Source organism: Anolis carolinensis, chromosome 4, assembly GCF_035594765.1.
Source record: "Anolis carolinensis isolate JA03-04 chromosome 4, rAnoCar3.1.pri, whole genome shotgun sequence".
Classification (NCBI taxonomy): Eukaryota; Metazoa; Chordata; class Lepidosauria; order Squamata; family Dactyloidae; genus Anolis; species Anolis carolinensis.
In genome coordinates, this window is record NC_085844.1 from 27,394,042 (window position 1) to 27,420,927 (window position 26,886).

The 26,886-nt window shown below is 39.3% G+C and overlaps 1 protein-coding gene across 3 annotated transcripts in view; it reads right to left on the reverse strand.

The window, feature by feature from the left end:
- Positions 1–26,886, reverse strand: part of grhl2 (grainyhead like transcription factor 2) — a 102,585-nt gene that overhangs the window by 60,075 nt on the left and 15,624 nt on the right. For all 3 annotated transcript variants that reach the window (XM_062980127.1, XM_062980128.1, XM_062980129.1), the window contains exons 2-8: positions 17,728–17,917; positions 17,110–17,180; positions 15,381–15,777; positions 12,253–12,308; positions 9,043–9,199; positions 8,082–8,193; positions 4,914–5,008 (exon numbers count right to left, since the gene is read on the reverse strand). In XM_062980127.1, the coding sequence (XP_062836197.1) occupies positions 4,914–5,008; positions 8,082–8,193; positions 9,043–9,199; positions 12,253–12,308; positions 15,381–15,777; positions 17,110–17,180; positions 17,728–17,917 (1,078 nt within the window). The remainder of the gene's footprint in view (positions 1–4,913; positions 5,009–8,081; positions 8,194–9,042; positions 9,200–12,252; positions 12,309–15,380; positions 15,778–17,109; positions 17,181–17,727; positions 17,918–26,886) is intronic.

The window sequence follows — 26,886 nt, forward strand, 5'->3', positions numbered from 1 at the left end:
TAATGAAAAGCAGAGACATCACACTGGCAACGAAGGTCCGCATAGTTAAAGCAATGATACTCCCTGTAGTAACCTATGGATGCGAGAGCTGGACCATAAGGAAGGCTGAGCGAAGGAAGATAGACGCTTCTGAATTCTGGTGCTGGAAGAAAATCCTGAGAGTGCCTTGGACCGGAAGAAGATCCAACCAGTCCATCCTCCAGGAAATAATGCCCGGCTGCTCACTGGAGGGAAGGATGAAGTACTTTGGCCACATAATGAGAAGGCAGGAAAGCTTGGAGAAGGCAATGATGCTGGGGAAAATGGAAGGAAAAAGGAAGAGGGACCGACAAAGAGCAAGATGGATGGATGGATGGCATCCTTGAAGGGTCTGGCTTTCCTTGAAGGAGCTGGGAGTGGCCACGGCCGAAAGGGAGCTCTGGCGTAGACTGGTCCATGAGGTCACGAAGAGTCAGAAGCGACTGAATGAATAAACAACAATACCTGAACATGTAACCTAGCTGAAGGTTTAGAGTGCTTACCTGGATACTTCAAAGGCAATCCTGTGTACAAATGGCAGAGTAAGGAAATGATGGAGTTAAACGCATTTTTATTCCACCCCCATTAGATTGAATTTTCATACAACAAAAGGGCATAATAACCAACCCAGACAGAAGCATGTGTTTGAATCTATTCAATTTTATGAGTGGGAACAAGTTACTGGGATTTGGATCCCTAGTGGATTTCTGCTTTACTCCATAGTAACATGGGTCATCCTGACCTGGACTGCAAACTTAATGCAGTTCATTGAAATAAAAGGATTAGTCCCTATGAGGGCTATTTCAAAAGTGGCTGCTGCAAATCTAACAAAGGAACCACACAAAAAGAATACTGTTTTTTTAAAAGCTGCACCCACCTCCCTCCATCTCCTCCCTTACCTCTTCTATGTACCTAAAGTCCAGTGACACCATAAACATCAGCAGTTTATGATGTAACAAATTTTGGGGGACTTTGCCTGTTTCACCAGACCCATGAAATGCCTTTCAGTCATGTTTATGTAGCATTCATGCATGGCAACAGAACATGAGGGAGATGGGTGGTGGTGGTGGTGGAAGAGAGGGGATCTATGTAATTGCTGCAATAGCATGTTTCATGCGTATGTCTATGTTTGGTGTTTTTATAGTTTTAATTGTTTAATCTACAGTTATGTGTTTTTATTAAGATATGTGATGTATTTTTATGCATATGTGAGGCATTGAATTTTACCATTTATTATTTTGTAAATCGCTTTGAGTTCCCCCCAGGGGTGAGAAAAGCGGTATAGAAATGCAGTTAATAATAATAATAATAATAATAATAATAATAATAATAATAATAATAAGTAGTAGTAGTAGTAGTAGTAGTAGTAGTAGCAGTAGTGAGGTCACAGGCAAATTAAATACAGAAATCCTGACATGACAATATAAACATCATTCATTCACAAAGTTGTTGCTGATAACACATCATCCTGACACTACTGAGCTGAGAAACTGTTAACCAGATTCAACACTTTGGAACTTCCTAAAGAACCGTAATTCCTTCTGCAAGCACTTTTTCCTTGCCCTTTGAAATTCCTTTGCTCCACAATCGCTACTTGAAAGTCAGAGACAGAGTGTCCTAAGAGATTGAGTAAGTGCCCTAGGAGTATTCTTCTCCCTAGGTTTTGAATACTGTACTTTCTAATGCCAAATTATTATTGTTTTGTGTAGAACATGGACATTAAAAGGAGATCTGGTTTACATGATAGTGGGATTTGGGGTTTATGATTAAATTCATTCTTTCAGAACAGACAAATGCTGGGGAATTATGTTACTCTAATATTTCCTAATGAGAATACAAGGCATAATACCTGCAGGAGCAGGAATCTTAATCATACAATTTCTCTCTCAAATTTTCTTTTTCTTTTATGCAAGTAAATATATGTAACATTTCTTTAAAATATTATTTTTAAAGTATGCAAAAATATACCCCAGAGCACCTCTAGGCAGGAATAATATCTCTGCAAGTCCCTAGTTTTGTTCCAGTCCAGATCAATTTTATTCTGGAGATTCATGTGCCCTCCTTTCATCCTGGTTTATTTTCTGGGTATACATGACATTATCAAGAACTTTTCTTCTGTACTTCTCAAGTCAGTTTAAACTAATCCAGTATTCTGAAAAATGAAACCTATCTCTACTGACAGTATGTTTGTATTATTTTGGAACTAATTAAAATGGTCATCACCAGTAAACACAGTTATTTTTTCCAAGACACAGAATATCAAGAGAAAAAAAGACGAATGTTAGCATTGAAACACAATGGTTATTATTAGCTAGTTTAATATTAATAAAGAACGTCAGCATGTTGGCTGTAACTCCTTAATAACTGTAAAGAAGGCTCTGTGGAAAATTTGAAAAAATCTATTCTGTATGAGTTTAGATGTGGCGTGTGATCAAAATAGGAGGGGGAACATGAATACAAACAGAGAGGAAGAGAAAACCGGATATTTCAAGAAACAGTTTGGATGCAAACCTGAAGATATACAGGTGAAATCAACACAAAAAGAAGTGCAAAGTCTCAATACTCCCAGGGACTTTCTACCTTTCTAAAAGAGGCGGTTGTCAGAAAGGGAAATTTTTAGAACTGTGTTCATTGCACAAATGACACACCAAATAGAAATTTCCATGCAGGAAGAAACAAAAGTCTTATAATCTTATAGGGTATTTCATATTACTAATTATGAACATAGGATGGTTGTTAAAATGATTATTATTTTAATGGCCTATGACTAATAATAAAAACCCTTAAGGAAGTTGGACTGTCTGATCCATATTTCCTCAAATACATTTCTGTCTCTACTGCCATTCTTCTGCGACATCATAATTTTTCTTTGTTTTCAGTTCTATAACATTTTTGCCCAAATATTTTAAATTATTTTAAATGAAATCAAAACAACTGGAACCTGCAAGAAAATATTCAGGAATGCTCAGAACTCACTAGATTATTTTGTGGAACTCCCTGTTTGGTGAAGGAAGGACTTCTGCAAATCCTAGGTTCATTCTTAGTCTGTTGAGACAACTCCCATGTATGACTGTCACTGTACATAGATGTATTCTAGGTTTAATGCTTTCTTCTAATGGTAATAAATGTAACTTTTTGAGGAAATGTGTATGCAGCCCAGTTGAAAGGTAATAACATTTTCAAAATGAAACCCGAGACTGTTATTACAGACAGACTACTCACTACACAAAGGAAAGTTTGTATAGCAATAGGATATGTTCCTTCACCAGCAAACATCAGCGGCTCATTTTATTGGGGCAAACTGATTAAAGCCTATATGATTTTTTTTCTATGACTGGACTTCTTACTTGCAGTTCTTTTGATCCTGACACCACAATGAACCATCTTAAATCTTGAAACCAAAGAAAGGGACTGACTTGTCATATCATATTTATCTTCCTTGAGACAAGAACCTCCTTTTCCCTGTTGTTGTTTTTTCTCAACCTGAAAGTGACCAGGTGCTACTTGTGGATTTAGCAAAAGTGACTTTCTACCCCATTCTCAGGAGGGCTGTAAACCTGGGAAAACGACCTCTGCCCTAAAGCCCTACAGTGTGCAGAGTGAGGACCTTTTCAGTTAAAAATAAATGCATTGGCAGATTGAGGAGATTGCTGCAGAGCCAGTTCAACTTTTCCTTCAAACTATGGGCATTCACCGAATCCTTACAATTTATAGTAACTATGATAAGGAACACTGGATGATTCCTGGATGAAAGGAGTCAAAGCAGTACAAACAACATAGCAAACATTAATTAAAAGATTCACACCACTGTGTTATGGATTCAGTTTTGCTCCATACAGGATGTAATACAAAGCACAACTTCAGGGATGCTTGCGGATTTTGTTTTCCTCCCTCATTGGGACTGGGGGGAAATAACTACCAGATCACAATCAGGAACTAAGAAAACAATGGAAAGAGAAAGATGGCCAGGGCCTTTAGTACCACAGCTTTGGACTACAACTCCTACACCCTGCAGCTACCACTAGATGGACCTTTGGTGTGAGTAAGGCTCTTATCAGACAGGGCTTGGGAAGAGTCCTAGGATGCTTCCCCACCAGTCCTGCCACAGTCCAGCAAGGTGCCCATCTCATAACATTGCTAGACTTCCAGCAGAGGCCCTGCCCACAACTGGAGTGGAAGTGTCGTACAATACTTCCCTCCCAACATGGAGCCTGTCTTTGTTGTGCTGGCTCCAATGGAGACACCACGGATCCTCACCGCTCAGACAATGCTTCCCATGTGTGATGGGCGAACTGTCATCATGAGGGAGTGGCACATGGGGTGACAGATTCACCCAGCTGCCTCTTTGTTTCTTAAGTGAAGTGGGACACTTTGCCTGGTTCATGTGATAAGGTCATTAATGTTAAAGAGCTAGCTGTCTTCTTAGTAAAATTGAACTCTTGGTTGACCTTTCAACAACGCAATTTCAAAATAGCTGCAAGGTCACAATATACTTCAAAGTCAGTGAAACTAGATTGCAAATTATTCTCAACTTTAATCAATACAGATATAAAACAAAGATGAGCAGAATGTGCATGAGGATCTACCAGTAGGTTTCGGATAATATGTGGCGGATAGTGAGAGATTTCTGACTCCTAATGGTTTATCAGTAGCAGCAACGAAATGACTAACAGCCCCATTCCCCACCCCTTTTCTCAAATTATAACATAGGGCTGAAATGAAAAAGACTAATTGATCTTATCTATTCTTGATGTAAAGCACCAAACGTTTTGCCTTGCCGTGGGATACATATGGAACATATATCGAACTGCTATTCGAAGATCAATTTGCAATCATGTTTTTATCAATACAGTGTGAATATGTTTATATAAATCTGTTGCAGGATGCCGTCTTACCTTTGCTTCTTCATTGACATCCCAAGTAAAGGAAACAGCATTATAGGCGATTTCTTCAATATTCCCAATTGTATGGAAGCTCTCTTTGTAATCAGCTGTAATAAATGGAATCTTTTTGTAAAACATGTTTTCTTCTTATGCTCAGGCAAATTTTTACAACCCATATAATAAGTTTATACTAGAACAAGTTTCCTGCTCATTTAACTACAACACAATCAGATTTTAAGTACCTTCTGCTAACTTTTTACTGGAAGTTTATGTTATAGAAAGAAACATGTGCCCCTAATCTTGGTGAAAAAGCATTAAATTAAAAATAGTGTAAAAGCATTTAAAATATAACATGCACATAATAGAGATTGTTCCAGAGCAATCTGGTTTGTCTTTTTTTTTAAGTCTACATAAAATACTCTTTTATCATGTAGATAACAGCACAGGAAGCTTGCAGGCCTGACGGAAGAGGCCTGAGGGCCAGAACATCTGAAACACTGGCATTGTGGACTCTTCCTTTTCATCCTCTTATAAAAGTCAAATCTCGCTTTCAAAAGTTCCAGGGAACTCTGTGCCTCGAAGTGCTTTAGACATTCCAAGCACATGGTTTTACTTGTCCAGGCAGCATCCCAGCCAACAGTACAGGCAAGCTGGCAAATATTTTCCACTGAAATCTGAGTGATTTCTGTCACGTAAATATGGTTACAGATTTGTTTCCTGACTACAGGTCACTTTTTCATTTTTAAAAGAAAAGCAAAGAAATGGGCTTTTCCATGAACTAGTGGAGACATTTCTGTTCATGTTGATTGTGAGATACGTGTTAATTGTGGGTCTGTTTTGAATAGAAATGTCTAAATTGCTCTAGTTTTGAAAACTCCACAAAGAATTCTGGTGATTTCTTAATCCATGGAAACTCAGTGTGGTGAATAAAGGCTCTCCAAATATTTCTCATGATACTTTTTAAAGTGGAATAATCTAGTGAAGCTTAATAATGGTTGATTTGAGACACATAAAATACTTTTTCAGAGAGTACATATATGAACATGGATTAGACAAATTCATGAAGGCTGGAACTGTCAGTGGTTAGTATATTCATTATAGTTATATATGTTTTCGAGGCTCAGAGGCCATATGGCTTCCAATACTAGTTATGGAGAAACCAAGCAGAAGATGGATATTGAGTTTATGCCATGTTCGTAAGTATCCCATAAGCATATATCTGACCCCTGTGGGATGTGACTATTGAGCCAGTTACGGCTTTGGTGTAATTCAGCACAGTTCTTCTTAAATTCGTAATAAAAGAATGCCATAGTCCAAAGAACATATCACAGGTCCAATGCAGGTCTAATTAATACCCATCTATGATAAGGAAACCAAACTGGACCATCGGTTCACCTATCCTATCGCCTTTCCCATAATGATTTCCTTTAATTAACCAGTAAATAAGATGTGTTTTTTAAACTCTAGAAATATTTTCTCATATTTTGCATATTGCCCCTGAGAAAGATCATTAAAATATACAGAGAGAGCAAAATATTCTTGGAGTTTTCTACAATGAAAAAAATAAATAAGACTGAGCTGTTGGAGAAATATTTTCCCCTTTTTTCTTGTGGCCTCCCAACTGTATAATTCCTTTTTTCTATGCAAAAACTACAAGTTAAATCAAAACTGCAGTAGACACAATAAAAACAATGAGACCTACATAAATGGTGACTAATTCATTCCAATGGGGTATGCTCTATTTGGAAGTAATGCTAGATTTGACCCCACGGCTACCTAAGGTTGCCAGAAGGAGGAATTGAGATAAGATGTGACCAAAAACTCAAAAGAAATTTTCAAAGAAGTAGCCAATTATGCCCAATTTGTATAGCCTTAGGATAAAGGGAAGGTGGAGTATGACAGTATCCTTCAGGTATGTAACATAAAGTTATGAATAGTAGGAAGAACCATGAAGGCTAAAGAAGCAGAACCGCCACACCTTTGGTACTTAAGACACAACAAGTGTGCAAATTCTGACAAGCATGTCAAACTAGAAAAGAAGGAATTATGTACAAGGAAGAGAGTAAAGGTTTAAGTAACAAGGGAGGCAGAAGAAGTGCTCCCAACTCTGAAGCCTATTTCTGTGAACAATACTAAACATTCCCCCACAGGAACAACATTAAAGTGGCAGGAAGAAATGTGGGAGGAGGCAATACTACAAAAAAGAAAAAGAAAAAGATACAAACATACTTTTTAAAAAAGCCTTGTGTAACCTTTAAAGAATTAATTACAGCATGAGCTCTTGCAGTTTTATTTCCCTTCCTCAAAGCATTCTTCATTGCGTTCTCTCTCTACAAACACACTCAATCAGGTGTATATTGAAAATTGCTAGAAATCTTTGAAATTACAGGCCTCCACTGGCAAATCAGGGCCACTAATTTATATTGGACTCCTACTGCCACTACTATGGCTTACATTGGAATCATACTGACAGCACTATCACAATTGTTATACAATTTGTTTACCCATATATTTACCAAGCGATGGAGAAATAAAATAGAGACAAAAAATGAGTGATAGGGAGAGACAGTGTTAAATGAGATTGTAGAAGGATGAACAACAGGTTAAACCGTTACAAATAGGTCCACACGGGATGCCCTCCAACTGTCCCAATTTGGCAGCAATAATCCTCTGTCAGCCAACTTTTGCGTCTGCTTTTAAAATGGCCTAGTTCTTTTCTCCTCTTTCCCTCACTTTCCCTTTATATCCTTGGCTTACTGCTATGACAGCAATCTTAGTTCAAAGTGCACAGATAGTTAGCACTCAAATCAATGGGAGAAGAGTGGAGGGCCTGGAATACTGAGCCCTTCTCAGTAGGATCAGGCAACAGCAAACTGCTAGTGAGTTCCTCCTCTTTAACCTTTGGCATCTTGACCACACCCTGATGTTGCTTGGTTACATGCTTCCAAGTTTTCATTTGTGAAATGTTGGAAGATATAGAAAGTGTCGACAACTGCCCTACTAGAGCAAAGGTGCCTACTGGTGCATACAGTGACACAGCTGAGATGGTACAAGATCACCTGATTACCCCCGAACAAAATGTTTCTAGAAGTGCTCATTCTTGGTTCTCTGTTGGTGATCTCCCATAGAACAAAAGCTACTGGTGAATACAGATTTTCCCACGACTACTGCCTCACTCACCAATGTCAAGGACCCTCTGTTTGGCTGTGTGTTGCCGGGAATGCCAGTACTTCCAGTGCTTCAGCTGTTCGTCCCGATTTTTATCTTCACTGAACACAACCATAATCACACTCTGGAAAGACCATGGAAGTATAATCAAATGATGGACAAAAGCAAAAATACTTAAACAAAATATTCTTAACAATTTTAAATTCTACTGTTCAATCAAATGCTAAATGCATTTTGTTATCATTTTCTGAAGAAAGGATAAACTAGTAAGACTCCCCCACTCTGTGACATAAGTAAGGAGAGTTTAGGACACACACAGTGTGAACATGGCCCCAGTTTGGGGAAAAAGTGAGATATAAATGAATTAGTTGTTATTTTGAGGACCTGGGTACCAGACAAACTGCCTTTTAGCCATTGTGACTTCTGATGTTCAAAAAGAACCAGTTGTTTTAGTTCTGGTGCTCCAATGTCAAACACGCCTCTAGGACACTAAATGTTCAAGAACATAATAAAATGTTTGTTTTAACTAAGAATTGTCAGTAGTTTGGGGTCTTTTACATACTCTTATCTTAATTGCTTTGTGAAGATTTTTCTTTCTTTTTACAACACTGCATTGTCTCATATTTGTTCTCGTTCACCGTTTATACATTTTTCTGGGAAAGTTTTTATATGATGGATGACATGTAAATATTGTGAATACTTCCAATATTTCAAATGCATATTGAAATAAATATTTCAAATATTTGAAAGATGCAGTTAGCATTCTATAACATTTTCCTACAGGATGTTTGTTTTTGCAATAAACCCTGCTTTTACTACATGCCTCGTAAATTTTGGACGGAACCAAGTTTCCATTAAAAAGAAGGCTGCTATATGCAAACGAGATTCAGAAAGGCAGCGTGAAAGGAAACGGACACACAAAAACATACACTTCTGTAATTATATTATCGAGGTCATAAAAGATCAGCCATACCCTGACTTTGCTGATGGGATGTCTGAAACATTTGTTGTCTCCCGTCTCGGTCAAGGTTATGGCATAAAACTGTCCTTTGTTCAAGTAGGTCATTGGGCCTTCTCCTTGCTTTTGACGTAGCGATTTGGTGGCTTCTAAAGTATATCGAAATGTGCTGCTGTATAAAGAGAGTAAGTCAAAAACACTTATTTTTCCAAAATAAGAGCAACAAAAACACAGTGCACTTAGAACTGCTTAATAATTAGAATTGCTTAATAATTCCTACCTGCACAGTTAGAAGCACAGGCATACAAATGCCCATAGGCAACACCCAACCAAGTGTAATTTCAATTTTATTATGCTGGAGCAGGACAACCCAAGTGTAGCTCCACAGTTTAACAGAGAACGCACTTTTTCTGTATCCCACCCATAATGGAAACACATTTCTCCTCAGCCCCCTGGCCATTCTCCTCCCTTGGAGGGCAGAGAAGGGTGTGCTGGATATACAATGAGCTCTTTTTATCCACTTGGGTTAGATTCCAGGACAACCTTCCCAGAATAATAATGAAACAATTTTTCAGAACTGAGTTCTAACTTTCTTCTATCAAGGACTTTTCAAAATTTTGGTAATTTCTGAATGCCTGCTTTCATTGACAAATAAAATTCTGCTATTAATGGTGGGCTTGGGTGTGTGAGTGTGTGCATGATAGTATATATAGACTGAGAATCCCTTCTCTGGAATTCTGAAATCCAAAATTCTTTGAAATCCAAACTGGTCCACATGTGTGGATAGTAGTACCTTTGCTCTTTGATGGTTCAATGTACACAGATTTTGTTTTATTCACAAACTTTTTTTTAAAAAGTTGCATGAAATTACCTTTAGGCCACATGTATAAGGTATATGTGAAAAATAAATAAATTTTGTATTTAGACTTGGGCTTATCTCCAAGATAGCTCATAATGTACATATATTCAAATTCAGGTATTCCAAAAGCCAGAAAAAAAATACAAATTACAAAACATTTCTGGCTCCAAGCATTTTGGATAAGGGATTCTCAAATTGTACTTTGCCACTTTTAAAATATTCTCCTTATAGCTGGAGGCAATGCAGATAATCCCTCTGTAATTCAGTCTGCAGAGCGTATAGAAGATAAGGCTCATTTTGTACAGTGGAAGAAGACAAGAAGTGGAGCCCTTTAAGATGCATTTTGTGATCTTTTTAACTTTCCAAAAGCAAGTGAAGTGATCACAACATGGTTTATTCAAAGTAGTAAAAACAAAGAGATTGCAAAGAGCTTCAAATGCATCTCTCCAAAATGGGCAAACAACTAATAAAATGGCAAATAGGTTTCAAAGTAAATAATTGTAAAGGGATATATACTATACAAGCATGTATACACTGATGGCATCTGAGCAGTCAATAACTGCCAAGGAAAGGATCTTGGGCTTTTAGCAAATAGGACATTACAAAATCCAACCAGTGTGCTGTTGGTAATGAAAAAAGCAAAATTTATGTTAGAAATAATTAGGATAGGGACTGAAAATTGCCTATAGTGTAATACATTTGTTCAAATCTATAATGCAGCCATATTTGAACTTTTGTTTAAAGTTTTGATCACTGTATCTCAAAAAGAGAATGATATGGAGCTGAAAAGAGATACATAAACCTACAAAAAATTACATCTGAAGTTTTTCATTTAGAAAAGAGCCATTGTTTTTAAACAGAAATCATGCAAAAATGTGCTAAATGTGCATACAGAGAAGTTGTATCCCTCATTGAACATCATAATCTAAATTTAACAAACAATGCTAAATGAGGGCAGATTCAGGACAATAAAAGTAAATACAGTAGAGTCTCACTTATCCAACGTTCTGGATTATCCAACGCATTTTTGTAGTCAATGTTTTCAATACATCATGATATTTTGGTGCTAAATCCATAAATACAGTAATTACTACATAGCATTTCTGCCTATTGAACTACTTTTTCTGTCAAATTTGTTGTATAACATGATGTTTTGGTGCTTAATTTGTAAAATCATAACCTAATTTGATGTTTAATAGGCTTCTCCTTAATGTCTCTTTATTATCCAACATATTTGCTTATCCAACGTTCTGCCGGCCCGTTTATGTTGGATAAGTGAGACTCTACTGCACTTCTTCATGAAGTTACATAGTCAAATTATGGAATTCACTGCCATGTGATGTAAAGCAGGCTGGCAAACTGGACAGTCTCGTGGAGAAAACTGCTGTATGCTAAGAAAGCCTGTGGTTTTAGTGCCGAGTTATGACTTTGGAAACTAATTTCCTGCTCGGTCATGAATCAGGACTTATTTGAAGGTACACAACAGCAATAATGCATCACTTTACAATTGCTTATCGTGAATCTCAATTTTTCATTTTGCAGCCCATTTCTCCTACATCAGTAGAAATAATAGTAGAAATAATAGCTTTACGTTTCTCTATAATGTTATTCTATGTTGTATTAGCCATATATAAAAGAAATGGCGATACAGACAGGGTTTGTCCTTCTGTTATTATTTCCCAGCTGGTGTTCTTTTCCATGGAGCAATTCACACTGGTGTGTAAATGTAGCCACCCTGTGTACAGAGGCAGTCATGCATTTCCACCTGATTGTCACTCTTTTTTCTTGAGGACAGGGCAATGAGGGGAAGGTAATGGGGGTTTTATTTTTTCCCTTATCAGTGGAAAACAATGCAGCCATATAGTGTAGTAACATAGGAAAATTAATTGCTTTGTGTATCGGTGCCTACATATTTGTGAGTGGATGCACAATCTTTAGATTGGGATTTTCAATTAGTAGCCAGGAATAATGTGAAGAAAAAATCCCATTGGGCAGGCATAAATCCAGTGAATATATTCTTTCACTAAGTGACATAAACACTGTGATGACCACTTAAGTTTGACAGGAGGCAATTGAAATACTATGTTTTCAGACGTATTTGTAATTATTGCCCCTTGAATGACATACTCGATTTCAGCTCTGTCTTCAATGGAGAAGTATACTAGCAATTCTAATACAATTACCACAATGAATCAGTAAAATATATCAGAATGGATATTCTGAATCAGAGAACCAAAATGTCCTGAATAAAAGAGCTGACTACTAATTATAGAATAAATAAAGCCGTAGTCCAGCCTCCCATGTATTTTACCCTGCAGTCTTCATAAATTCACTGTTCCCAATATTCAGCTATTGCTATTACTTACGTGGCTGTCTGTTCATAAATATATTCCTCAGGCCCCACAGAACCACTGCGATACTTCTGGAAGAAGAAGGAGAATAACCATGCATGAAAAGTAGGCAGGGATACAAGTCCAGAACTGCCTCAGGTCCTATGGTCTCCAGGCCGAAGCTTGAGATTAGAGAGTGCCCCCAGTAACATTATTAAACATTGTGTTATGCTCACGATTTGTCATTCAAACACACATGTAAACAGAGAATATGTTTTCCGGGTCTGAAATTAAAGCAGAAATCTTAACTGTTGTAATCAAGGAATAATTGAGATTATCTTAAGAGAGACTGAATAAAAAACATTTAATTGTGCCAACATTCCTTTAGACCGAAAATGGATGCAGGGCAGAGTGAAGTTTGAGTCTGGTGCTGAAGTGGATGGGAAGGAAGAGGAAGCAAATATACAGACCTCCTCTAGAGAGTCCTTACAAACTGCTGCATTAATTAATCTTTGCAAATTTTAACAAATTGCTTCTCTACTGGATAAAGTGGAGATTTGTACACAGTCTTCTCTTGCCTAAAGCTAGGAATCCTCATACTGGATAATTTGTACCCCTTTTTCACATATGGAAACAATGCACGAAAAATAGAAACTCAAGGCCAAGCTCTGACACCTCGCAACAAAGGACCTCCTCACAGAGTATTTTTCCTTTTTTAGGACACTTTGGGTCCATTTCAAGGATGAAGTGACACGGAGCAAATCAGATGATGTTTCCTACTTCTGGCCGTTATCCATTGCCTTTCATCCTTGAAATGGAGCTGAAGCATGCTGAAAGGAGGGAGTTTAGAACATGGATGAGAAATTGTGCATGCCGGAAGCATCCCTAACACCGAAAAACACATGTGATGGGATCTGACAGATTTGCCCATGTTAAATCATTTCAGTGACGTAGAGGAATAGGAGCACCTCACCACTTTGTTTTCACTGCATTTTTTCCTTAATAGTAATCTAGGCTCAAAACTGTGCTCTTGCTAGTTTTTTTTAACATAACATTGGTCTAATGGAGGGAAGGAAAGCCTAGCAGGAGGGAATCATGGCAAAATGGTTTATAATTACCTTGGTATAATGAAGGGAAGCAAAGCCTTGAAAGAGGGAATCATTGCAAAGGGGTTCAAAATTATACTGGTATAATGGAGGGAACGAGGGCATGGGAAAGACTTATCATGGTAAAGGGGTTTAAAATTCCCCTGCTTTCCCCTGTGAATGGGATGAGATCTATAGCAATCTCAACTTTCAGATATTAAAGTTTTCCTTGATTAAAAAAAAGTAATATGTAGAGGGCAGAGAAAAGGATTCCCATGTGATGGTTCTGAATGCAGGCAACAACGGCGGGGGGGGGGGGGACTTAAGAGGGAAACACATGTGATGGGAATACAGAGTTTGAAACAGGATGATTGGAGATCTAACGGTGCGATTATCTTCGCTAGACAGACAGTTCTCCACACTTCTCAAAGTTCATGTGATGAAGTCCTCAGAAGTAGGTGAGCGGAAACTGCCATTGCCATGACAATCAACACATTATCTGTCTGATGATTATCTGATTAATCTGTAAATTACTTTTTTATTTACATGTGATTTGGCTGAATACTTAGTCATACTTAAGAGGATACCTGCTGAACTTTAAAATAAATCACATTGATTTTAATCATTCCAGGGAAAGCAACTAGCCTAATAACCCCGAAGCCAGATGCATATTTTGATTTTAAGTGAAGCACAGGAGAAAGCATCTTAAGAGAGGCATTCCCTTTTATGAGAGGAAGAAAAAAAGGAATATAAATTTTAACCTTCTTTTCTCCCCATCCTAGAAGAAAGAAATGACATTCAGATACCATCATTAAACAATCAGGCCAAATTATGAAGTAGGAAATAAGGTAACTTGTTCTAACAACAGCATTAGCTCTATATTATTCCACTATTGAGAATGGTATTGTGTTGATCATATTTATATTCCAACCTATATTCTACCCCGCCCTGAGTTCCTTCAGGGAGATGGTGGTGGGGTAGAAATAAAATTTGTGTGTGTATATATAACTTTTTCTTAATATGGGAGTCAGGAGAAAGAACAAATCGTTCCTAATGCATTCAGTAAATCTTCCAGGATAAATACAAAACAATAATCACTTGAATCTGACCACTTTTATTATGTTAGAACAATACACTGAAGGGTAAGAGAGAATATAAATTTATTTGTCTGCTGTTGAAAAGATAGTAATATTGATGCACGTTGAGCCTTCTTGGTGAGAAAACTTAATAACTGGGACAGAACTGAGGCTACAAGGAACAATATTACTTGTTACTATGTTCTTTTGGAGGCAAAAATCAGATAATGAAATTATTTAAATATAAACAAAGCTAACCTCCAAACATTTGCCTACATCATTTTGGCCTTTGAGTGTTTTGATATTTTAGGTTATTAAACAAAAGTAATGCATCTTCTATCATGCTACCAACAAGCATGAAATGTAAAGAAGGAAAACAAACATGCTAGTTTTTGCAACACTGGTATAAACACAAATACTGAGAAGGCTTTTTGACTGCCTCCTGTTTCATCTTCTGTAATGGGGAATCTCTCAAGATGGTCTCTGGAATAACATTCTCCAGCATGGGTTGACCTTCTCCCCAAATCCTGTTTAACTACGAAGTTCAATAGGTGGTCTTTTGTGAACCATTATGTCTTAGAGCATGTCCATACTGTACAATTACTGCAGTTTGGTATCATTTTAAGTATCATGGTCCCATCCTTTGCAATTTGGGGTTTGTGGCATGTCCAAGGATTTGGACTCCTCTGCCAGGGAGCACAGGCCCACAACCACAAACTACAATTCCCAAGTGCCTGATTCTACTACAGAATGAAACTAATTCATTTTTCAGTCTTATCTCTTTTCAAGGTACCTTAGCATCTTCTGAATAGTTCCATGGGAAGGATCAATAGCAATTAAGCTGGTATTAAACTACTATAATTATGTAGTCTAACCTATATCACAGGCTTGTGTATAGGGAGAAAATGAGAAAACTGTTCTGGACCTGTTTGTGGGGGACATACATGTGACCAATAACTAAATAAGGACTTCCACACCAAAGATGCCCATCCAGTGAACATACCTCTGCCCCTCCATCTTTAAAAGTATCACTGTAGGTACTATCTGGAGTGCTGCGCTGATCATCTTTTGCATAAGTCGAATGGGCAGTGATGCTTGGCACTTCATAATGTGCATGTTCAAATATAACACCTCTATGTTCTTCATTTTCTCCTCTGGCATAATGCACGGATGGAGTCATATAAATAGGAGTGTACTCTTCAGCTTTCACTACCATAACTCCCGTCACAGAAATGGAGGTTGGGCTTCCAGATACATTTGAATTGAACTGCTCCCTTTTTGAAATCTCAAGCTGCTCCTGGTTCAAGGAAAGGTTTACTGGGACAGTCTTCAAGACTTGCACTCTGTTTTCGCCGTTGTTGCTGAGGTTACTCTGCGTTTCGCTGGTGGGAAGACAGTTTCTGAGTGGGAAAAGGTAAACAAAGAAGTCATGTACTAAATTTTAAGTACAGTAGAGTCTCACTTATCCAATGTTCTGGATTATCCAACACATCTTTGTAGTCAATGTTTTCAATACATCGTGATATTTTGGTGCTAAATTCGTAAATACAGTAATTACTACATAGCATTACTGCATACTGAACTACTTTTTATGTCAAATTTGTTGTATAACATGATGTTTTGATGCTTAATTTGTAAAATCAGAACCTAATTTGATGTTTAATAGGCTTTTCCTTAATCCCTCCTTATTATCCAACATATTCGCTTATCCAACATTCTGCCGGCCCGTTTATGTTGGATAAGTGAGACTCTACTGTACTATCAAAGCGATGTGTTGTCAAGGCATCCCAATCCTTTTGGGCCAGTGGGCATATTTGGGATTTTGAGACTATGTTGTGGATCTGGGAAAGAGTTGTAGTAAAGGAGAAAACTTCCTCCTGTGAACTTACTTAAATTAACTTATTATGATTTTAAAATTAAGTACATGAATATTGAAGCCATCATGTTTTGACCAGGTTGAACTAGGATCATATACATGCTGAGGTTTTGCATGACAAATTTTCTACCTGAGTAATAATATTGAAATATTGTTATGTGGTGGGCGCAGAATGAACTGGAAGGGCATGTTTGTAATCCCCACAATTATTTGACAGAAGAATAATTTGTCAGAATAAATAAACCAGTCTTTTTATTTGTTCCATTGATTTTTACTTAGATGAACTTCTTTAACAAGATTCCTCTCATGTTCAGTCCTCCAATCGTAGGAATTGGAAACAAAAACTGATACATGGCTTTCATATAGACCAGTGGGTCTCAACCTGTGGATCCCCAGGTGTTTTGGCCTACAACTCCCAGAAACCCCAGCCAGTTTACCAGCTGTTAGGATTTCTGGGAGTTGAAGGCCAAAACATCTGGGGACCCACAGCTTGAGAACCACTGATATAGGCTCTAATGACATGAGTCAGGAGATATTCCTGGGGACACAATATCACAGCATGTTGGGAAAGTAGCTGCTTTATTTGCAGACTTCCATAATCCTCACAATTCTCTCTTCTGTTTTTGTTTTTTCAGCTTGTCAATTGCTTGCTTTTAAAAAAGAAACTTGCTAAATTTATTTTGAGTTACATGCCACAGCTGCTTTCCTTAATAGCCTCCTCTTCATGGTGTTTTTTGGAAATTAGAGGTGGGAGGGTGAGAAAGATGATGATCACAAGGCATCATGCTCCTTTTCTATCCATCCCCAGTCAGATTATGTGCATTTTCTTGATGTGCTACTTTCAAAAATATTGTACCTTTTATCTTGATCTTCTTGATTATCGCTCACTTTATTAACAGACAACGATCTTGTCTTGTCTTTGGGAATCTGGAACAACAGGATACTCATTGGATGAGTATGACAGCAATGGTTATTTGTAAAAGAAAAGAAAAGAAATATTTTCCCAAGTCCAGAAATAGTTTTGATAGCAGAGCTGATGGCTGGCAGGCCACATTTAACTCTCAGGATTTCCAATCAAGTCTTCCAAGTGAAGGCTAACAGACAGAAAGAAAAACCTTAGAGGGTTACCATAAAATATAGATACATTCATGTAGGGCAGTGGTTCTCAACCTGCGGGTCCCCAGATGTTTTGGCCTATAACTCCCAGAAATCCCAACCAGTTTACCAGCTATTAGGATTTCTGAGACTTGAAGGCCAAAACACCTGGGGACCCACTGGTTAAGAACCACTGATGTAGGGGAATGCAACCCTTCAAATAATCTGATCCCAAACTTTTAAGGATGTACTGGTAACAATAATATTGAACTGAGCCTGCACATGTAATAGGAACCAGTATAACATGTACAATGCAGGATTAAATTGCTCAGGGAAGCAATTTTTTAGGAAGCCAAAGCACTAAACGTGAGCTTCCTACCTTATAATAATCATACAGTAATCCAAGGGCAGCAGCACTATCCTCATCTCCATTGATGCTCATCATAGCCTTGGTAGCCGCTGTTAAGGGATTCTCCAGATAGGATTTCCAAGCTTCATCTTCACTGGTATATGCCCTTCTGGTATTGAACGCAGCATCACTGGGCACTATGGTCACAAGCCGGTTTTTACTGTGGGTTAAAAACAGGCACATATACATAAAAGCATGCCAGGTTATGCAAAAGACAATCTCAAAGCTGGATATTGACTTGATGAAGACCTAGTACAGTACAGACAGACTTCACTGGTATTCTGTTATTGTTATATTTAAAACATAGACCATATGTTTGCAATCTTAATGCTATAATTCATGTGGTATACACAGATGTAATTTTTTATACAATACATTATACTGAAATTATATATTGAGGCTTGTGGTTTGGTCATTGTAACTATGCATTCAGTGCAATACTGTCTGTTCCAGTGATCCTCAAACCATCCCTTTCGCTTTCCAAATGATTTCAGCCAACCCACAAACTCTCATCTCCTTTGCCAATCTAGATCAGCTTCTAGAAGTTAAAGTCCAAAAAAACTGGGAAGGCCATAAATTGATAACTAGTGGTCTTCTCTGAATGATGGTGGTTTTCCAGTCTTTCAAACAGAGGTTATTTCCCTGTAACTTGCTATTGGATGCTTTTAACTGGAGATGCCAGTGTCGGAATTTAAATTTGACTCTACCCTGTATCTCTGTATGCATGGCTTGTCCTCTACTCTTGAGATATAGTCCCTCATTGTCTTCCACATAAGTAGAAAACACAAAATTCATGAAATAATTATACATATCCACACATACAGTACAGCCCCCATATCCACAGGGAATGCATTCCGGGACTTCGTGAGGAAACCCAAAGCCATGGATAATAGTGAATTCTACTGAAATGAAGGATTTCTGGCCCAAGAATACAATAGAGTCATGCTGGAGTCAGGGCCGGCCGGAGAGATTTTTTAATGGGAAGCGGGGGTGCTGAAAAGCGCCCCCGCCACCGGCCCCGCCTCCCGCGCCCTGGCCCCGCCTCCCACGCTGCGTGGGAGGCGGGGCCAGGGCGATTAGTGAGGGGGGCGGGGCCACAGTTGGCCCCGCCCCCCCGCCCAGCGTGCCCTGGCCCCGCCTCCCACGCAGCGTGGGAGGCGGGGCCAGGGCACGCTGGGCGGGGGGCGGGGCCAGAGTTGGCCCCGCCTCCCACGCTACTCCCGCTTGCCCGTCTGGCCTGCTAGGAAAGGCCAGACGGGCGAGCGGGAGTAGCGGAGGCGGAGCCAGCTCTGACGCCGCTCCCCCCCCCGCCCAGCATGCCTTGGCCCCGCCTCCCACGCAGCGTGGGAGGCGGGGCCAGGGCACGCTGGGCGGGGGGAGCGGCGTCAGAGCTGGCTCCGCCTCCGCTACTCCCGCTCGCCCGTCTGGCCTTTCCTAGCAGGCCAGAAAGCAGTGGAGGTCCCTCCAGGCCGCGATTGCGGCCTGGAGGGACCTCCGCTGCTTTCTGGCCTGCGAGGAAAGGCCAGACGGGCGAGCGGGAGTAGCGTGAAAGCGGGGCCAGCTCTGGCGCCAGCCCCCCGCCCAGCGTGCCCTGGCCCCGCCTCCCACGCTGCGTGGGAGGCGGGGCCAAGGCACGCTGGGCGGGGGGGGGAGCGGTGTCAGAGCTGGCTCCGCCTCCGCTACTCCCGCTCGCCCGTCTGGCCTTTCCTAGCAGGCCAGACTGCAGCGGAGGTCCCTGTAGGCCGCGATTGCGGCCTGCAGGGACCTCCGCTGCATTCTGGCCAGCTAGAAAAGGCCAGACGGGCCAGGGCGCACTGGGCGGGAGGCGGGGCACCGTCAGGGCGGTGCCCCGCCTCCCGCCCAGCCTGACGGCGCCCCCCCGGGCCTGCGCCCGAGGCGGCGGCGTCAGGTGCCTCCATAGTGGGGCCGGCCCTGGCTGGAGTACCTAGTATTTTGTCAGATGCAGATAAATGAAACTGCAGTTGCTGGTCGCATGGATACAGAAGTTGGACTGGTGATATATTTGTACCTCACATTTTAGGATATTTACCCTCCAAGGGAACTTACAACTCAGCTGATTAAAACAACAGCATTTTAATACTTCAAGCCAATAACGTGAACAACTGTGATATGTCTTTGTCAGAGCAGCTGCTCTGTTTAGTGCATTTACTCTAGCTCCTCAGAAAAATCCTTTCTGATGTGTTACTACCAGCAGCATAGCCTTTTGCCACTCTGGCGCATGCATCAGGAAAAACTAGCACCAGAACATGAAGTGAACATTTAAAGCTTTGTCCAGTTTTCATAATGTGTGCACAATAAAATGGTACAACTTTTCCAGGCATGGGACTTGGCTTGTATTTACTGCATTATTTTAATATTGTTATGAATAAAGAGAATACACTTATGTATGATTTCACATAGTACATATATTGCTGTAAAGGTAAGATGCCAGTTAGTATGCACACACTCACAAACACACAAACACTATTATTCCTGAATGTTGGAAAAGATAGCCAACACTGTTGCTTATCTTAACACCTTGCTGAAATAACTTTTTATAGGTACCATTTCCGTTAAGTGAGTGGCAGAAGGAATATGGGGGAGGGAGATAAGGCATGGGAGGAGATGATAAAAACATGGGGGAGAGAGTCTAATGATTAAACATTCAGTGATGCTGTTGGCCTGTTTCAATGGCTCTGCCAACTACAGAAAATGAACTATGACTTACTCTCCCTCCAAAACCCTTAAGGCTAACAGATCTTGATGTGATTAACCTCAACCTAGTCTTGACCTTTCCTTCAGGCAAGGCTTCATTGGCTTTGATGGTAGTTGATTAAGAATGACCAAGGACGCAGATGCAATCTGCAAATTCAAAGCCAGATACAGCCCAGAAGCGAGGATTAATCTCCTCCTGCACCCTTGTTCTCAAACTTGTTAATTGTGGGACAGAGTGGGGGATAGTGGGATTTTGCAAGACAAGAAATGAGGTTGATTTAACCTCTCTAAGATCCCAACTAGGAATTCTGAAAGCAAAGATGGAGGAAGGGCCTGTTTTGTGTCCCATAAAGCAACCAAGTGAGTGAAGATATGCTATCTAGCAAAAGAAGAAGGAAGAAAGCAGCATCCAAGCCAGTCTCTTGAATATTCCTTTTTCCTGATGCATACATTGATGGTTGCAGCAGTGGATGATCTTACGGTGCACAATCATTTTACATGCCTATCAAACACATGGGTACACAAGAATTTGTTTATGGCTGTCAAAAATGCTGTTAGTAAATCAGAACTAGCAGTTTTAGAATGGAGAGCATGTTCAACATGAGCTTCAAAAAACTCTTAGTTAATTTTCAAAGCACTAAATTAATCCTTGTCATACCAAAGGCACAGTAAAACATAAGAGGAAATAATGTCACCTTCCAAACTACACTCATCAGGATGGCCAAAAGTGAGGAATGCTGCGAGCAATTCTCCAATAATAGATGGAGTGTGGCAGAGTCACAGCCTTAGAGAGAAATACAAATGGATGCTTTCAGACCACTTGAGAAAGCATCATTTTTTTCCTGTTCTGTTGGCATTCTACAGAATTTTATAGAGAAGGCCCTTACAACTGGTAATATTCAAATTGGGCCCATCATTTTGAGACACCCTGGATTATTCAATACACCAGCTGTCTCTGTTTTTAATGCCATAGTGTTTCTGAGTTCTATATGCAACCATGAAAGCTGGACAATGAAGCAAGCTGAAGTGAAGAGCAACTCATTTGAAATGTGATGCTGGAGTAAAAAAAATCTATGGATATCATAGACAATGAAAAAGAAAAATTAGTTGGTTCATCCAAGAGGATATCAAGCCTAAATTCCCACTAGAAGCCAAAAACAATCAGAGGCTGTCATACTTTGGACATATGTCATCTGAAAAGACAATAATTCTCAGCAAAGTGGAAAGCTGTAAGAAAGGAGAACATGAACGCAACAGCCTGGCTTTGCAAGGCAAACAGCTCGCGGAGATCTATAGATAACTGAGCTCAAGGAAATCTCTTATACATGGAGTCACCATAAGTTGAATGGTTTAAAACTGCAAAAAAAAAAAAAACTGGCTGATAATGCCCCACATCCCTATTGCTATCCATCTACTTTCTCAAAAGACAGCAGGTGATCAGTTAAATGGGAAATAGCATCAAATAAAGATTTGTTATTCCTGCTTTCTACGGTTTGAGTGTGAAGAGAACCCAATATTTCTGAATATTCATGTGGTGCCCTATTATCCCAATTGCCTAAATAAACATTTTTACTACAATTCCCCAAATCTACTAGGTATGTTGGCTGGAGTTTCTGGAAATGGTTCCATTATACCCACAAAAGATGCTGATCTTTTGATTGGAGAATTGAAAACTTCTTGTTAGTTTCCACATCTTCAATGAATGCAGCACATCCCAACACCTTAAGTAAAGAAGATCAGCTGTGAAATGCTTTGCATTTTGGGGAATAATGTATCTGCATACAAAAAATGTGGTTTCCCCGTACAGACAGAGGTTTGAGACAGAAAAAGTGCATTTTGCACAAATCATGATGATTCCTGTTCAAAAATCTAGTTTTCTTCTCTCTGCAAAAAGCATATGCTTGAAAATTGTACATGATTTTCCTAAATAGAAATTTGTATATTTCTGCAAATTGCACTGATTTTGTGCCATATGCACATTTACATCAATTTCAGCACAGAAGAATTACATGTAGTTTCCCTGAACATACTTTCTGCACAAAATCTTGTATTTTTGCACAGGAATCTGTGTATTTTATGCAAAATATACATGCTTTCTGCTCAGGAAAACCATGGCCATTTCTGTGCAAACCGGTTTTCCCTAAAGTTCTGTGGGACAAAAAGCATTTGGAATTTGCTGTGAAATTGCTGTATTCTTGCAGTGTGGGCAGCTAATTGTTTTGAAATTATTAATTCCTGCACATTGTAGCAAATACAGGCATACATGTATGTCCATTGTGGATACCTGTTTTCTGTTTACATAACCACTCTCAGTTCTGCTGCTAAGACTCAGAAATGCAAATGAAATACCAGTTTGTGGAATGCAAAATCCCATTTAGGGAGCAAGGAAAGCCAGAAGGGTGAAACCTTAAGAAACAGATACCAATGACCGGCAAACCGGTAAGAATACTCCAATCAACATCTAGAGATCTAATGTTGCAATGCAGGGAAATACACTAAAGCTCTTGAGTAGAAAACATTCCAGAAATCCATAGGACAGCAATTAAAGTAGCATTGAACTGCTATAACTGTGCAGTGTCAATGCATCCCCGGTAAAAAGTGTTACAAGAATATTGTAAATGAATAAATGAAAGGTCCTGGACTTCTGCTCACTTTCCACAAACCAATGGTGTTGAACTATAATTCCCACCATGCTCAATCAGCACAGTTCACAGGATAATAGTCTTGGAAGAAACCACAAGGGCCATTCAATCCAACCCCATTCTGCCATGCAGGAATACAAAATCAAAGCACTCCTGACAGATGGCCATTGAGCCACTACTTTTAAAACTCCAGAGAAGAATACTCCACTACCCTACGAGACAGCATATGCCATTGCCAAACTGTCAGAAAGGCTGCGTATACCATGCAGCTGTGGACAAGTCTACATAGGGACCACCAAACGCAGCACCCAAACACGAGTCAAAGAACACAAAAGGCACTGCAGATTCACTCAACCAGAGAAATCAGCCATAGCAGAGCACTTGATGAACCAACCTGGACACAGTATATTATTTGAGAACACAGAAATGCTCAACCACTCCAACAACTATCATGTCAGACTACACAGAGAAGCCATTGAAATTCACAAGCATGTCGACAACTTCAGCAGAAAGGAGGTAACCATGGAAATGAACAAAATCTAGCTACCAGTATTAAAAAACTCAAAAATCAGAATTGTAAACAAGAAGCAACACTCTGAAAACAGAGGAGTTCCAGACATGGGAACCAGGGGCAGCTAACGACTCTAAACAAAGGATGCTCCCAGGCAGGAAGAGGCCAGGAGATGAAGCTATTCAATGCTAATTAAGGTGATTAACTACAACATTCACACTGGCCTCCAACTGACAAAGAGTTTTTCTCTCACCCTGGAATTTCCACAGATATATAAACCTTCCTTGCTTAGTTTCTCCATACCTCACAACCTCTGAGGATGCCTGCCATAGATGTGGACGAAATGTCAGGAGAAAATACTTCTAGAACATGGTCATACAGCCCAGAAAACATACAACAACCCTGTCAGAAAGGCCTTTCTAATGTTTAGGTGGAATCTCTTTTCTTGCAATTTGAGTTCATTGCTATGAGTCCTATTCTCTAGAGCAGTTGGAAACAAACTTCCTCCCTCCTTGATATAACATTATTTTATATCCACTCTCAGCCTTCTCTCTCCAAACTAAACATAAGCATCTCACTAATGACCTCATCACATTGAGAGGGGAAAGCATGGGTGACTGTCCCTTTAAGAGTAGATAATTGCCCCTCTTACATAATCAGCAGTCTTGTTCCCCATCACACTCACACGTGTGGCAATGGATTCATCATGCATTTAACACAAAGTCAGTATTGCTTTTTTTTAAGCAGGAGAAACAACAATATCCACAAACCAAGAGATCCCTTGCCCAACCAAAGCTCCTTACATTAAAGGAGACTAACGCCAGTTTAAAACCTCGTCTTCCCATGGGAAAAATGGTTCTGCCCCAAACCACAGGGGATATAAGAGGCAGTGATCGAGTTTAAAACCATTGCTTTCCATGGGATCCTATTGATTTGCATGGAGCCTCATTGGATACAAGAGACTGCAGATGGTTGAGAAATGAAACAGGATGAGAAACTTTAATGGTTCCCATCACATCTGTTTTTCAGTTGTAAAGATGTGAGTAAAGTGCGATAAGAGGTAGGAGCTCTGAACATGATTGCTGCCCCACGTTCAGAGTTCCCTCCTTTCAGGACATTTCTGCCTCTTTTCAACCCTGGAACATGTGATGAGCCTACGAGGGAGAAATTTCTCAGTGTGATGGGGCTGATTGCCGGAATTCCCTCCTTTCAGGATACTTCTGTGAGTGTTTGTAAAAGAGGCACCATGATGGAATGAGTTGACTGGAAAGGGCATGTGTTGACAGCTGATTGGCTGAGCCAGCCAGGAGCCAGAATTCTGATTGGCTGCTGCCTCTAGCTTGGTGCTGAGACAAATGGTTTTAACTGCCATTTTCATCTCAGAGAGGGAAGAGAGCAGCTGACTGAAAATGGTCAGGGAGGAAATGGCTGCCATACTTTCCAAAGCCTGATTATTTATAAGGCAAATGAGGCATATTTAAAGACTGTTTAAAAGGACTGTTTATTCTCTATGTCCTCTGTGAGAATTCAGAAAAATTGCTATATATATTGTTGCCCTGTTTGATCTTTTGAACTGAAGTAAAGATACTGTTACTTGTTACACAAGCCTGAGTGACATTTTATTATACTGCAGGGTTTATCTTGATTCAGAAACCGTGGTAAAGCTTTTATTTATTTATTATTTCTACAACCTCCAACAACAACTTCTGTCTCTTTTCAACCATGGGGGGCTATGCATGACTGCCAGACATAGTTTAATTCATGTGATGAGCTCTGTGACTCTCTGTGTTTGAACAGAGGCTGAAGTGTCCTACGACTGGGAAAGTTCTTAATGTGATAAGGTGTTTTGACTATCCCCATAAGCTTTAGTTTCCAAATCTTTGACCATTTTAATCACTCTTCTCTGGACATATTTCAGCATTTCTATATCCTTCTGGCATTGTGATGCACAGAACTGGACAGAGTTTTATTCCTGGTGAGATCTGACCAAAGCAGAAAAGGGGTACTGCTGCTAAAATATATATATCGTACAACACATCTGGAAGGGGCTGAATTCGTGCTATAGGACAGGGTTATACCCTGTTTCCCTGAAAATAAGACAGGGTCTTATATTAATTTTTGCTCCCAAAGATGCATTAGGTCTTATTTTCAGGGGATGTCTTATTTTTCCATGAAGAAGAGCTCACATTTATAACAACAAAATGAACATTTATTATATACTGTAAAGTAGTTGTCATCACAAACCAGCATAACCAGACAAACTATGAATCCTATCAAGAATTTCTTGTTACTACCATTATTTACATGTACCTCTTGTACATGTACATCTATGGTACCTCTTGCAGTTTAAGTTTCACAAAGTTTCCATGCTGATTTCTCTCTATTCTAGTTTCAATGTAGTCATGAATGATGAATAATATAATATACTATAATAATAATATGATAATATAATAATAATATAATGATATACAATATATTAATGAGATAATATAATAATAGGATATAATAATAACAGAATATGATATGGTATTAATAGGATAATATAATAATGGGATATAATAACAGAATAGCATAATAATATAATAGGATAATATAATAGAATAATAGAATGGAATAGAACATCTATTGGCGCAGCTGTTGAGCAGCTGCCTTAAATCACTCTGACCATGAGGTCATGAGTTCGAGGCCAGCCCGTGGCGGGGTGAGCACCCGTCAATTAAAAATAAAAAAATAGCCCCTGCTCGTTGCTGACCTAGCAACCCGAAAGATAGTTGCATCTATCAAGTAGGAGATAAGGTACCACTTATAAAGTGGGGAGGCAAGATTAACTAATTTACGACCTGGAATGAGGAAGTGCCGTCAGTGTGGATGATGAAGCAGCTGCTCCCCCCTGTGGCCAGAATCGAACATCCCCTCAGAAGAAGGTTAACTTGCCTCTGCGTGTGTCTCTCAGTCTCTGTTTGATGTGTTTATGGGCATTGAATGTTTGCCCTATGTGTGTTATAATGTGATCCGCCCTGAGTCCCCTTCGGGGTGAGAAGGGCGGAATATAAATACTGTAAATAAATAAATAAATAAATAAATATAAAATATATTAATAGGATAATATAAAATGGAATATAATAATAAAACAGAATATGCTAATAATAAAATAATATGATAATATAATAGAATAATAGTATAGAATATAATGATATAAAATATATTAATAGGATAATATAAAATGGAATATAATAATAACAGAATAATAATATAATAATA